This window comes from Erinaceus europaeus, chromosome 15, assembly GCF_950295315.1.
Source record: "Erinaceus europaeus chromosome 15, mEriEur2.1, whole genome shotgun sequence".
NCBI lineage: Eukaryota > Metazoa > Chordata > Mammalia > Eulipotyphla > Erinaceidae > Erinaceus > Erinaceus europaeus.
This window is the reverse complement of record NC_080176.1, coordinates 50,234,307-50,247,602: the sequence shown is the minus strand read 5'-3', so window position 1 is coordinate 50,247,602 and position 13,296 is coordinate 50,234,307. Positions and strand designations below refer to the sequence as shown.

The 13,296-nt window shown below is 38.4% G+C and overlaps 1 protein-coding gene across 6 annotated transcripts in view; it reads left to right on the top strand.

The window, feature by feature from the left end:
* Nucleotides 1–13,296, top strand: part of GALNT1 (polypeptide N-acetylgalactosaminyltransferase 1) — a 105,225-nt gene that overhangs the window by 38,781 nt on the left and 53,148 nt on the right. For 5 of the 6 annotated variants that reach the window (XM_060173721.1, XM_060173722.1, XM_060173723.1 and 2 more), the window contains one exon: nt 8,937–9,177. In XM_060173721.1, coding sequence (XP_060029704.1) covers nt 9,039–9,177 — 139 coding nt within the window. In that variant the 5' untranslated portion in view covers nt 8,937–9,038. Of the gene's footprint in view, nt 1–8,934; nt 9,178–13,296 lie in introns of those variants that run through there. The other variant, XM_060173726.1, reaches the window with a different exon arrangement.

Genomic DNA, 13,296 nt, shown 5'->3' with positions numbered 1-13,296 from the left:
GGTCTCTAAATAATGGAAATTTCTTAACACAAACTAAGTGAGAGCCACTAAAAAAACTTATGAAGAATGTTATAAAGTTGGAAAAAGATACTTGTAGTACATAAAAACTGACATGTAATTAGAATTCAGACTATAAAAAGATCTTTAAAACTAACTGGGAAAAGGAAAAACATCCCACCCAATAAAAGAGTGGAATATTTCAACAGAAACATTTTTGTAAAAAAAAAAAAAAAAGAAATGATCAGATGTTGAAGATGGTGGGGAAACACAAATATAATATTAAGTCAAATAGATGTACTTAACTTAGATTTTAGATTTGTTTTAATCAAAATCAAGTGTAAACAAAATATACCTAATAAAATATCTAAAGTGTGACATCAGTAAGTGTTGGCAGGGATATAAATCACATAGAACTCTTGTTTTTGTCTTATACTACCTGAAGATACACATTGGTTATATTTAGTTATATTGATAATATTTAATTCCTGTGATCTGATATCCTTAGATATGTGAATTAGGTCAGGCATTGGTATGACTATGAGTTAACAAAGATTTTTACATTTTAAATGTTTTAAAAAAGCAAAGGTAATATTTATTTGCCACTGCTAATGTGAAAATTATATGAAATTCAAATTTCAGTGTCCTTAAATGAAGTCTTGGAATACTGACACACTTAGTTGCTTACATATTGGTCTTGGCTACTTTTGTGGTATACCTCCAGAATTGAATAGTTACAACGGAAGTCTCATATCCACAGAATCCAAAGTGTTTGCCTTGGCAGAAAAATTCTGCTGACCCCAGTTCACAATAAATACTTGTATATGTGCATACAAAGAAACATTCTCAGTTATGTTCATAGCAGTATTGCTTATAAGAACAGAAACCTGGTCTGGGGTGGTGGGGGGCAGGGAGGGAATCCAGTGAACATTTAGAATAGAAAGGATAAAAATGGCTTCCTGCCAAAAGCAATCTATCAGTTCAAAGCAATTCCTATCAAAATCTCAGTGACACATTTCAAGGAAATTGAGCAACTTATCCAAAAATTTGGGTGGAACCATAAAAAAAAAATAGCAAAAGAGCTCCTCAGGAAAAAGAAGAAAAATGGAGGCATCACAATCCCTGACTTCAGTTTATAGTACGAAGCAGTAGTAGTTAAGAGTGTGGTACTGGCTCAGAATTAGAAGCCCAGAACTAAACCCATACATGTATAGGTATCTAATATATGACAAAGGGGCCAAAACTGTCTAGTGCAGAAAATAAAGTCTCTTCAACAAGTGGTGCTGGGAGAACTGGACAGCCACGTGCAGAAAAAAATGAAACTAGACCACCACTTAACACCATGCACCAAAATTAGCTCAACATAAAACAATCAGAATCTGGATATTAGACCTGAAACTATAAAATGCATAGAAGAACATATCAGTGAAATACTTTAGGACCTTAACATCAAAGATGCATTTGAAGACTCCTATGGGCAAGGGCAACTAAAACAAGATTAAATAAATGAAAATATGCCAAATACAAAACCTTCTAAACATAAAAAACAAACAAAAAACTCCACAAGGAAGAACAGGAAACACAGCATCTGAGAGAAGATATTTGCTCACACAAATCTGACAAGCAGTTGATATTAAACATTTATAAAGAACTCATCCAGCTCAACAAAAATAAAACCGAATAAAAAATAGTTCTCTAAAGAGATGCACATGGTCCACAGACATGCAGAAATGTTCCACTTCATTCATTAGAGAAAGACCAGTTGAAATCTTGTTGAGATTCTACCTCACACCTGTAAAAATGGCCTTCATCAACAGGAAACGATAAGTGTTGGGGAGGAGGTAGAGAAAGAGGAACTCTAGCATTGCTGGTGGGAATGCAAACTGGTGCAGCCATTAAGGAGAAAAGAATGGGGATCTTCACACAAATGCAAATGGAAATACCTTATGATCGAGCAGTACCACTTCTAGAATTTTATCTCAAAGACTTGAAAACAGTAATTCAAAGGGACATAAGCACTATTCACAATGGCCAAAATACAGGAACAACCTAAATGCCCATCAACTGATGACTGGAGAAAAAAGTCACAGGACATAGAACTTAATGGAGCACAGCTCAGCAATTAAGGCAGTATTATGTCCTCTGGGACTGAAATGGATGGAACTAGAGGTGATTCCGCTCAGTGAAGTAAGGAAGTGAAAGACAACCACCTGATTATTTCACTTGTGGAATATGAAGAATTGAAACATAAAAGTATGTTTGAAAAATACATAGTGAGGGAGTCGGGCAGTAGCGCAGCAGGTTAATAAGCACAGGTAGCACAAAGCGCAAGGACTGGCTTAATGATCCTGGTTCAAGCCACTAGCCCTCCACCTGCAGGGGAGTCGCTTCACAGACAGTGAAGCAGGTCTGCGGGTGTCTTTCTCTCCCCCTCTCTGTCTTCCCTTCCTCTCTATATTTCTCTCTGTCCTACCCAACAACGATGACATCAATAACAACAATAACTACAACAAGAGCAACAAAAGGGAATAAATAAATATGTAAAAGAAAAAATACATAGTGAATCTGTATCTCAGACCTGGGCAGAGCAACAGTGGTTGTCATTGGGGGAACAGAACTTTGGTGGTGGGAAATGGTATGGAGCAATACCCTTATTATCTTACAGTCTTATAAATCACTAATAAAAAAAATCAGGCTCCAAACTTAAATGATTGTTCATGTATACATACATAAATTCTGACATAAATTATAAACATGAGCTAGAACTCACAACTTCTCTAACATGTGTGACTGTTGATTTAGAAATAAAGAATGACCTTACTGTAAGAGAACAACAAAAAAAACAAACAAAAAGAACATGCCAGTGAACTAACTCACTTAGAATTGCATGGCCCAGAGGTAGGTGGTGTTAGAAGGCATATATTACCATATGAAAGAACCAGCGTTCAAGAGGAAGCTTCACAAGCAGTGCTGCAGTTCTCTCTCTCTCTCCCTCCCTTTCCATCCTACCCTTCCCTACCAATTTCTGTCTCTATTTAAAAAAACAAAAAAAGTGCATGACCCAATTTCTAGCCCAGGCTCCCACAGGACTGGGGGAAGCACCAGTGTCACAGTGTTTCTTTCAATTTGTAAAAGTAGGCTTGGAGTAGGAAGCCCTAGTGACAACAAAAGAGAGCAGAATGCATAAACTATGGGATGGTCTGTCAGTTGAATACTGTTCTGTAGTAAAACTGAATTGACTTGATTACATGTCACATGAATGAATTTCAGGAACACAGAGTTCAAAGAAAAAAAAAATCAAATCTTAAGACTTTCCACTTATAAGATCAGAAGTAGACAAATATTTACAAAGCATTGCTAGTGCTATCAGCAAAGTAAAAATATCAGGAAAGGTAGAATAGTAAATTTGGAATAGAGGTTGCTTTTGAGGAGCTGGGGAAGAGATGGCATTGGAAAAGGAACTTTGATAGAATGTTCCTATCCTTAAACTGGATGATTGATTTCATGTTCATGTGTTGTGTTGTGTTGTGATCCTTTTTCCTATGACATCATGGTGCATACTTTTGATAGCTGGTATGTTTTTGTGATTTAAGGCACTAAAGGGTATCTTTTTTTTTTTAATAGTATTTACCTTACAAGGTGTGTTTATGAATAGAAGGGAACCTCATTAGTGAGCCAGAACCTGCTTAATTTTACCTTTAAGTCTTTTCTACATCCCACACACTTTGGTTGTGTTTATGACCCAATTTAAACTCTGTTGAGAAAGAAAAGCTATTTGGTAGAGTACTGGGTGTTCACAAAAATTAGAGACTTGATTACCACGGGGACCCTCTGTGACTTCTGTCTGTCTGCCTCTGCTGTGTGCGGTTCTTCCGTGCGTTAGGCAGCGCGACAAAGTGCAGTCCTAGATGTGTAGCTATCTAGCTCTGATTCAGCAAGCCACGGGGTGAAGCTCTGTGGTTGACCTGACCACATCCTTTAACTCTCCTTTGGCCAGAAGGCTAAATTTGTTTCCAGAAAACCACCTAAGATTGTATATATTTTGTCTGTGTTTTTGTGCAAAACAGTGGTAACTTGGTATAGCTTTGTGGACATCAAGGCTATTTTGAAATCACTATTAAGACATAAAATGTACTATTTATTACCTAAGACCTGGCACAGTGTCTGATGAACATATCTGATTTTATTTTATCATTAAATTTTTATTTGCTAAACTTCAAGATTGTAAGATTACAATGTATAGTTCCACAGCACACCAACCACCAAAATTCTGTATCCCTACCCTCTTACCTCCAGAGATACCCACCATAGTTCTCACAGTCCTAGAAACAGTTTGCTTGCTTCTGTTTGTCTGGTTTTTCCCAAGTTCATTATGTGTTTCCAGTCTTAGATTCCACATATGAGTGAAACCATCTGGTAGTTAGGTTTTATTTCTTTACTTATTTCACTAGGCACAATCACCTCCCGTTCCATCCATTTTGTCCCAAAGGACACAACATCTTTTTTATTGCAGAGTAGTATTCCACAGGATCTATATGCCATGACTTCTTTAGCCAGTTATCTGTTGCTGGTCGTTTAGGCTGCTTCCACTCTTTATCTTTTGTGAATAGTGCAGCTAAGAACATAGGTGTGCATATGTCCCTTCAAATTAGTGTCTGTTGGATAAAGCATATCTAATTTTAAAGAGGCACTAAAAGTTCACTATGAAAATTTCTCATACTACATCTTTATAGTTCTTTCTGTCCATCTCCCAGTAGGGACACAAGACATTTTCTGAGTCAAAGTAAACATTCTAAGCTGTTGAATGACAAGGCATATCTAACCCAGTAGGATGATATTTAACTGGTTAAAGATTTACATATGAGTTTGTATCTTTCATTTCTTTTTGTTTGCCATCTTTTCTGCATCAAGCCAATATTACTTTATAACTAGAAGAACTTCTTGCCATAAAGATATTGCTAGAAGTTAATACCCCCTTAGAAACTGACAATATACTGAATGCAACACTTCAGCTAGTTTTAGACACTTTATAGGAATGTGCACCACAAGTACTCTAAGTTTAGGAAAATGCCTGGGGAAATAATTATGGAAAGAGATACCCAAATTTATATGGGATATGGATATTCTTTTGTGTTGGACTTTTTAATATTTCTACTAATTTTTGTTAAATTTCCAGGTGGCACGAGAATATGTCTGGAAACTTACTTTTTTTTTTTTTTACTAGTGAATGAACATTCTGAGTGCTAAGTTTTATTCAGTAATCTCTAGTTAGCTTAAAGACAGTGGCAGAAATCTTGGCGTACACACTTTTCAGGAAGTGAAGATCATAAATTTGTAAACTAATCAGTCATATTTGCCTTAGCTGGTAGATAATAGGTCAAAATGCCACTTCGTTACTTGATAGTAGGATGCTACTTTGTTTTGACAACTTCAGTTTAAGTTATTTTATTCACATATTATTATTATTCGTATAAGATCTAAACTTAATTTTTATCACCTGGAGAACCATTTGTTCCTGCACCTGCTTTCACCTCTGGTCTTAGTAGCAAGTTTGCAGTTTTCTGTACATATGCGGTTTTGTTCCTGGGTGCCCCACAGGATTTTAGCTATTTCTGCAGTTACTCTAGTACCTCAAAGTTCATTTGTGTTTTGATTAGGATTACATTAAATTTATAGGTTAATTTTGTGAAGAAGCTGCTTTCTCCCTCTGAACATGATGTATCTATCAATGGTATGATTTTTAATATTTATTTATTCATTCCCTTTTGTTGCCCTTGTTGTTTTTTATTGTTATAGCTAATATTGTTGTTGTTATTGATATCTTCATTGTTGGATAGGACAGAGAGAAATGGAGAGAGTAGGGGAAGACAGAGAGGGGGAGAGAAAGATAGACACCTGCAGACCTGCTTCACCGCTTGTGATCCTTACGTTGGTCCTTGCACTTTGCGCCACGTGTGCTTAACCCGCTGCACTACTGCCCGACTCCCAATGGTATGATTTTGAAGAACGAATATGACAGAAGCATCCCTGTCCTCACTTTGCCGTCAGGGGCCATTGGTGTGATGAAAGGAGGGATCTGGGAAACAGATCAAAGATCTCAGAGAGATGGGCAAAAATAATACTTAACTTTATTAATGTTTATAAATACCACTTAGTATTTGGGGGGTAGTCTCTTAAGTAGCTATCTGGTGGGCCCACCAAATAACTCATTTGGATAGTGTGCTGCTGTGCCATGAGTGTGATGCAGGAAAATTTCACCACATTGGAAGAAATTTTCACCACATTGGAAGAAATCTCTTTCTCTCACTCATTCAGTCTCAGTGTACCCCCCCCATGTCTTTTTCTGTCTCTCTCTGAAAAAGTCATCCTACAGAAGTGAAACTACAATGACAAAAAAAAAAAAGTTGCTGTCTAGCAACCTCATAAAACAGGTAAAGCTATTTTATCTCTTTTCATAAGCAAACTCTCTGGCCCGCCCTGAAAAGGTAAACACAACATTGTTCATCACAATAAAAACAAGCTACACTAAGTTGCCCTTGTAAAAGCAGCTGCTTGGACCACCAACCCCCAGTCCTTCAGACCATCTGCCCATATGGGTTTCAGTGTTAGGCACACTTAGGACTGTTTCTTCTACCCATTCCATCAGAACACACTTGGTTTACTTTCTTGTTATCAGCTGTGGTATGGACACTTTGGTAAGTGCTATTCCAGAATGTCTCCTTGTCTAAGTTTCCTGGAGACTGTTCCAGTTCAGATAGATTCCTTGTAGGCCAGAGTATTTCCAGTTAATCTCTCCCAATTGACTTTTCCACATTTTGTGTCAGTTCCTCTAGTCATTTTCTCATGTTATCTAGGGGTACAGGTTGGGGGCATATGAGTGGGAGGTAAAAGCAAATCATCAAGAAAATTTATAAAATTGTCAGTCAGGATTATGTCTTAGTCTTATGACCCTTTTCTTTTCACTGTACTTCCCATGAGTTTTGTTTCTAAATGTCTGGTGAATGCAGGGTTTTAAAAATGAGACTTGAGTTGGGTGGGGTGGTGGTGCAGCGGGTTAAGCACACATGGTGCAAAACGCAAGGACTGGCCTAAGGATCCCGGTTCCAGCCCCTGGCCCCCCACCTGCAGGGGAGTCGCTTCACAGATGGTGAAGCAGGTCTGCAGGTGTCTATGTTTCTCTCCCTCTCTCTGTCTTCCCCTCCTCACTCCATTTCTCTCTATCCAACGACATCAATAACAACAATAATAACTATAACAACAATAAAAAACAAGGGCAACAAAAGGGAAAATAAATAAAAATAAAAAAATTTTTTTAAAAAAGAGACTTAGTGGGACAGATGGACAAGAATTAGCCCACTACATTGCTGTGCTACATGTTACTAGGAGAATTCATTAATTCTTAGACCCTGGAAATTAAATGTGAGTGGCCTAACATGACTGGAAATTATAGGTTTAAACCAATTAATGACTTAATCTTTTGCCATAACATTTAATATAGCAGTTAGCTAGAAGGCAGTAAAGCCCCATATGTTTGGTGGGTATATAATCTCGTTTATTGTTTAATTTGCATCTGTCCTGATTATAGTGAATTGAACAATCCTCTCCATGTTTATTGGCTATTCAGATTTTTTATTATGATGATTTAATAATGGTCAACAATACTGTTGATACAGTTACACACAATTCCCACCACCAGAACTCCATATCTCATCCCCATCCATTGGAAACCTCCCTACTCTTTTAAAGAATTTTTTTATTATTATCTTTATTTATTTCCTAGAGACAGCCAGAATTCAAGAGGGAAGGGGGTGATAGAGAGGGAGAGCGACAGAAAAACACTTGCAGCACTGCTGCACCACTCTCAAAGCTTTTTTCCTGCAGGTGGGCATTGGGGCTCGAACCTGGGTCCCTGTGCACTATAACATATATGCTCAACCAGGTGTACCACCACCCAGTCCCCCAAAGCCTTCCTACTCTTTATCCCTCTGAGAGCATGAACCCAGGATCATCATGGGGTACAGAAGGTAGAAGGTCTGGCTTCTGTAATGGGCACTGACAGGTCGATCCATACTCCCAGCCTGTTTCTATCTTTCCCTAGAGGGGCAGGGTTCTGGAGACGCAGGATTCCAGGGTACAAAGGTGAAGTCATTGGTCCAGGGAAGTCAGGTTGGTGTCATGGTAGCATCTGCAGATTGGTAGCTGAAAAAGCATTAAGATATAAAGCAGAACCAATAGTTTAATAATGAGGAACCTAACAGGAAGAATATAGCAGATGATATTTGGAGTCTCCATTATGGAAAAAGCTAGGAAGTCTATTTTAGGTATATTCCAAGGAGCCCATGACTTTACTAATTTTTGCTTGAGCCTGACAGCTACTGTGCAGGTGGGCTAAAGGTATTGTCTGGGAAGATGGTGTTGGAGTTGGAAATAGGACTAGAAAGCTGGATCTGGGCAGAGAGTAGCTTCCAGATATGGGAAAAGTATATTAATATTGTTAACTAAACCCCATTGATCTGTCTTGGGGTCCATATTCAGCACAGGAGCCTTTGTAACCTCTGCATCTCTGTAAGTCTGAGCTCACATTCTGTGGTCATAGCTACGTTCTAGGTTGCACTCATTCCTGGCAGAGTATGTTGACCTAACTTCCCTTTGGAGTGTGGGCAGTCCCTACCAATGTTGACCCACACTGAGGGCAGGGTCCTGCAGATTTTTTTCTGTAAATCCTCTTTATGAAATAGTTTTATGCCTATTATATATAAATTTGTACAGGAGTTACTTATATATTTAATATTTAATACTAATAATTTAATATATTTTACAATTATATTTCTATTTTATAAGCATTCACCATAGTGAAATATTACATACATGTTACAGTAATCTACAGCTCATTTCTAGGCTATGAATTTTAAGTTAATCATTGTTTTTTCTCTTTACAGGTTATGAACATGATTTCTGATGAAACTGGATTGGAATAATTTTCATGATCCTTGTATTTTACATATATATTTTTTAAAATTTTGCATTAGACTTAAAGTGCCATGAGAAAATTTGCATATTGCAAGGTGGTCCTGGCCACCTCCTTGATTTGGGTACTTTTGGATATGTTTCTGCTGCTTTACTTCAGTGAATGCAACAAATGTGATGAAAAAAAGGAGAGAGGACTTCCTGCAGGAGATGGTGAGTCACAGTTTATAATGACACACGTGCTTTAATAAGTATGTCATTGTCTTTTGTTTTTACTAGTTTGGATTCTATAAACTTGAATGCTTTGGGCTTAAGATTAGTCCCTGTTTGCCTACATGTGATTATTTTTCTACATTTTTCTACTCTAATAATTAAAATATCATACTCAGGATTGCTAAATTGTTTTCTTCCTTTCAGTGTTCAATATAATTAGTTTTCTGCAAGTTATATTACCAAATAATGTAGAGAACCTTATAGGTGGAACTGTCAGTTGTACAGATTATGTCCGATGCTGGGTGGAACATTAATATCTCATCAGGTGTTAAAAGAGAATTCTTTACATTTTTTGTTTGTTTTTGAGGTAATCTTCATTTACAGGACTGTAAATCTTTTAGAAGTGCAATTTCACATCTCTTCAAAATGTGTTTACTACTCCCACTCCCTAAGCATCGCTGTTCCTCCACCAAAACTTACTGGACCCCCACCACCTCACAGCCAGCCCTCTCAGTCTTATGCAGGTGGGGAGCAGGGGCTTGAATCTGGGTCCTTGTGCATGGTAATGTGTGTTCAATTGGGTACACCACTGCCCTGCCCCTCTTGATTTTTTATCTTTGCCATTTTGATTTTTGTGTGGTCTGGTGAGCTTAGGTGTGGATTTATTTTCTTTGGAACTCTTAGAGCTTCCTGGATCTGAAGGTCAATCCTCTTTATTTGGGGGAAATTCTAGGCTAATATTTCTTCAAGAATTCTCTCCCTTTCTCATTTCTTCTGCCATCACTAAGTTGCAAATTTTGTTCTGCAACTCTCTTATATTATCTTCACCTGTTTTCTTTTCTTTTTTGCTTGATTTCTCTTTTAGTGGTTTCTTCTATTCTCCAGCTTACCACTGATCCTTGGATTCTGGTGGACACCTCTACTTTGTACACACAAAGCAAAAAAAAGTAGGAGATAACAGAAATCAAAGAGAATGAAAAATATACTAACACACACTTAGTATATTTTTCATTCTCTTTGATTTCTGTTATCTCCTGCTTTGCTTTGCTTTGATGTGGTTTTCTTCTTTTGACCTCATCTCAAATGAGCTTCTTAGTACCATAGTTTTGGTGCCCTTTTTAGGAGGTTCATGTGTAGCTCTGTTGGATTCTTTTCCCCAACGTTGCTGCCTTAGTCTAAGAGTGTGCCTGATTTTCTCTGTCTTCTTATGCTTCATGAAGACCCAGGCTCAGGGGTCTGTATTTGGTTATAGATGAAAAGCTTTGGGTTGCAGTGCTCTATTGTCAGTAGGTTGCTGCCAGTGGAGGTTCAAGTTTGATATGCAGCTGGGGCCTCAGTCTACCTGGTAACAGTGTTCAGCTTCTAGCTGGCAAGCAGCTGGGACTCTGCCCCATGATCTGTTACTATGGAGACACATTCCAATATGGTGTCCTCCAAGAGCTCTGGCAAGCTGCCACCTAGTTGGGAAGGCTGTAGCTATCTATGACTCCACTGTCACTTCCTTTCCAACTCCTGTTTTTCTCCTTTTTGCATTGCTGTAGAGTTTGTAAGAACAGGGTTGGAGTAGCACTACTTAGGGACAGCCAGCTTGCAGATTTGAGTTGCATAGCTTGTACATGTTTTCTGATTGTGTTTTGTTACGTGGAGTGACATTATTCTCTTTGTAGAGGGCATCTGAACCCTGCTGCCTGGTTATTAACTTTTTGTCTCTTGTCATTGAAAGCTTGTCTCTGTGGGTTTTCCCTCACATGCTGTGGCTTTGCTATCAATGCCAGGAGGAGAAGTACACAGGTTCACTTTACTTGGCCACCATGATCCCGTCCCCAGAAAAGATCTCTTTAGCCTTCCCATCTCAATCTCTTTTTTTATTTTTAATCTTTATTTATTGGATAGAGACAGCCTGAAGTCAAGAGAGAAGGGGATGATAGAGGAGAGAGACATCTGCAGCACTGCTTCACTACTTGCAAAGCTTTTCCCCCACAGGTGAGGACCAGGGGCTCAAACCCGGGTCCTTGCACATTGTAATACATGTGCTCAACCAGTTGCGCCACCACCCAGCCCCCCCATCTCAATCTTAAGTAAACAAGTTTAGATGATGTGATCTGCAGTTTCAGTAAAGATGCTGATAGCTATAGTTAGCACTTGCATTGGCTACAGAACAAGGCCTGCAGTCAGAAGAACGCTGATGTCTGCTACAGGAAAGAATTCACACACAGATTATGAAGGACCTAGGTTGGATATGCTGATATTTTTGGCAGAGGACACCTGGTAAATACAGTTCTAAACCTTTGATGCTTGAGCCACTAAAGAAATGCTACCTTCTATTTAATTTTAAACAATGACAATTGCTTCGCATTGTGAGTCAGTAAATTCAGCTCATCTAGGCTTGAAAGTCAATTGCTAATAATAGACTATCCACCTATACAGTATTCTACTATTTGGAGGAATTACATATGAATGGTTACTCTAATACAAGTTTTATTTGCATATGGAGCCACATTTTTGTTACTCTTAAAATAAGAGCATCTGCACCCCTAAAGTTGACATCTAAGCATTGCACAACTGTGATGATCACTAAGCCTACTTACTAAGATTTTTGTACTTGGATTGTTTTGACATGTATGACATTTTAAAGTGTTCTGGATGCCATACGTTAGGCAGTGATATACCACTGGAGGGGGTTAAAACAAGGAAGTAAGTAACTTAATGGGATCTGGACTTGGCAAAGAATCTTTGATGCTTTCATGTTTTGTGATAGAGAATGAGACAGCAGAGATGTGAGGCTGTTGTGGATGTTAGGAGAAACTATTGAGGCCTACACTAAAATGGCACTGAGTGTTAGAAAGGAAATAACATAGGAGAAATACGTAAATAGTGAAAATTCAGTGGGACTTTCAGGTCTCACTGATAGGATGAAATGATCCAAGGTAGGACTTCCCAGAGGTGGAGCAGCTTTGATAGGGTGGGTGCAAGAGTTGTTTGGAATATTGAAATCTGAGGTGCTGGCAGAGATGCCCTACAGAAGAGAGTGTTTGAAGCAGGTGGTGAGCCTTGTCTGTAACATGAAACTTTGCTTCAAGAGCCCGAGTTGAAATTGATGCTTAAAAATCAAACTTCTAAAGAGTAGAATTATCAGCTTTAAACATAAAGGGCAAAATGGATTCTATCTCATTCTTGTCCTCACCTCATTTTCTGCCTACTCCCTGGAGATGGGAAGTTTAACATACTTCTTTCCCCTTCCTCTCTGTATTAAATATATATTTGACATACTTAAATACATAATACAAAATACAATTTAATACAAATAATATGTATTAAATATATATTTAACATACTTCTTTTCCCTTCCTCTCTGTATTATATATATATATATATATATATATAGAGAGAGAGAGAGAGAGAGAGAGATACAGGGAGAAAGACAGAGAGACAGAGAGACACCAGAGCTGTGCTCAACTCTGGTTTATAGTGGGTTCTGGGGATTGAAGCTGGGATCTTAGAGCCTCAGGCATAAGTCTTTTGTATAACCACTATGGCTATCTCCCCAGCTAATTTATCCTAAGACTGCTTTTTTTGAAATACCTTTTAACATTTGAAAAGCATAAAACAAGGAATAAGATTTAAGATTTGCTGAACTGGTATGTTCTGCATATTGTAAGAAATAACGTTACTTTTTTTTAAAAATTTTTTTATTTGAGAAAGGATTAATTAACAAAACCATAGGGTAGGAGGGGTACAACTCCACACAATTAGCACCACCCAATCTCCATATCCCACCCCCTCCCCAGTAGCTTTCCCATTCTCTATCCCTCTGGGAGCATGGACCCAGGGTCATTGAGGGTTGCAGAAGGTAGAAGGTCTGGCTTCTGTAATTGCTTCCTCGCTGAACATGGGCGTTGACTGGTCGGTCCATACTCCCAGTCTGCCTCTCTCTTTCTCTAGTAGGGTGGGTCTCTGGGGAAGCTGAGCTCCAGGACACATTGGTGGGGTCTTCAATCCAGGGAAGCCTGGCTAGCATCCTGATGGCATCTGGAACCTGGTGGTTGAAAAGAGAGTTAACATACAAAGCCAAACAAATTGTTGAGCAATCATGGACCCAAAGCTTGGAATAGTGGAGAG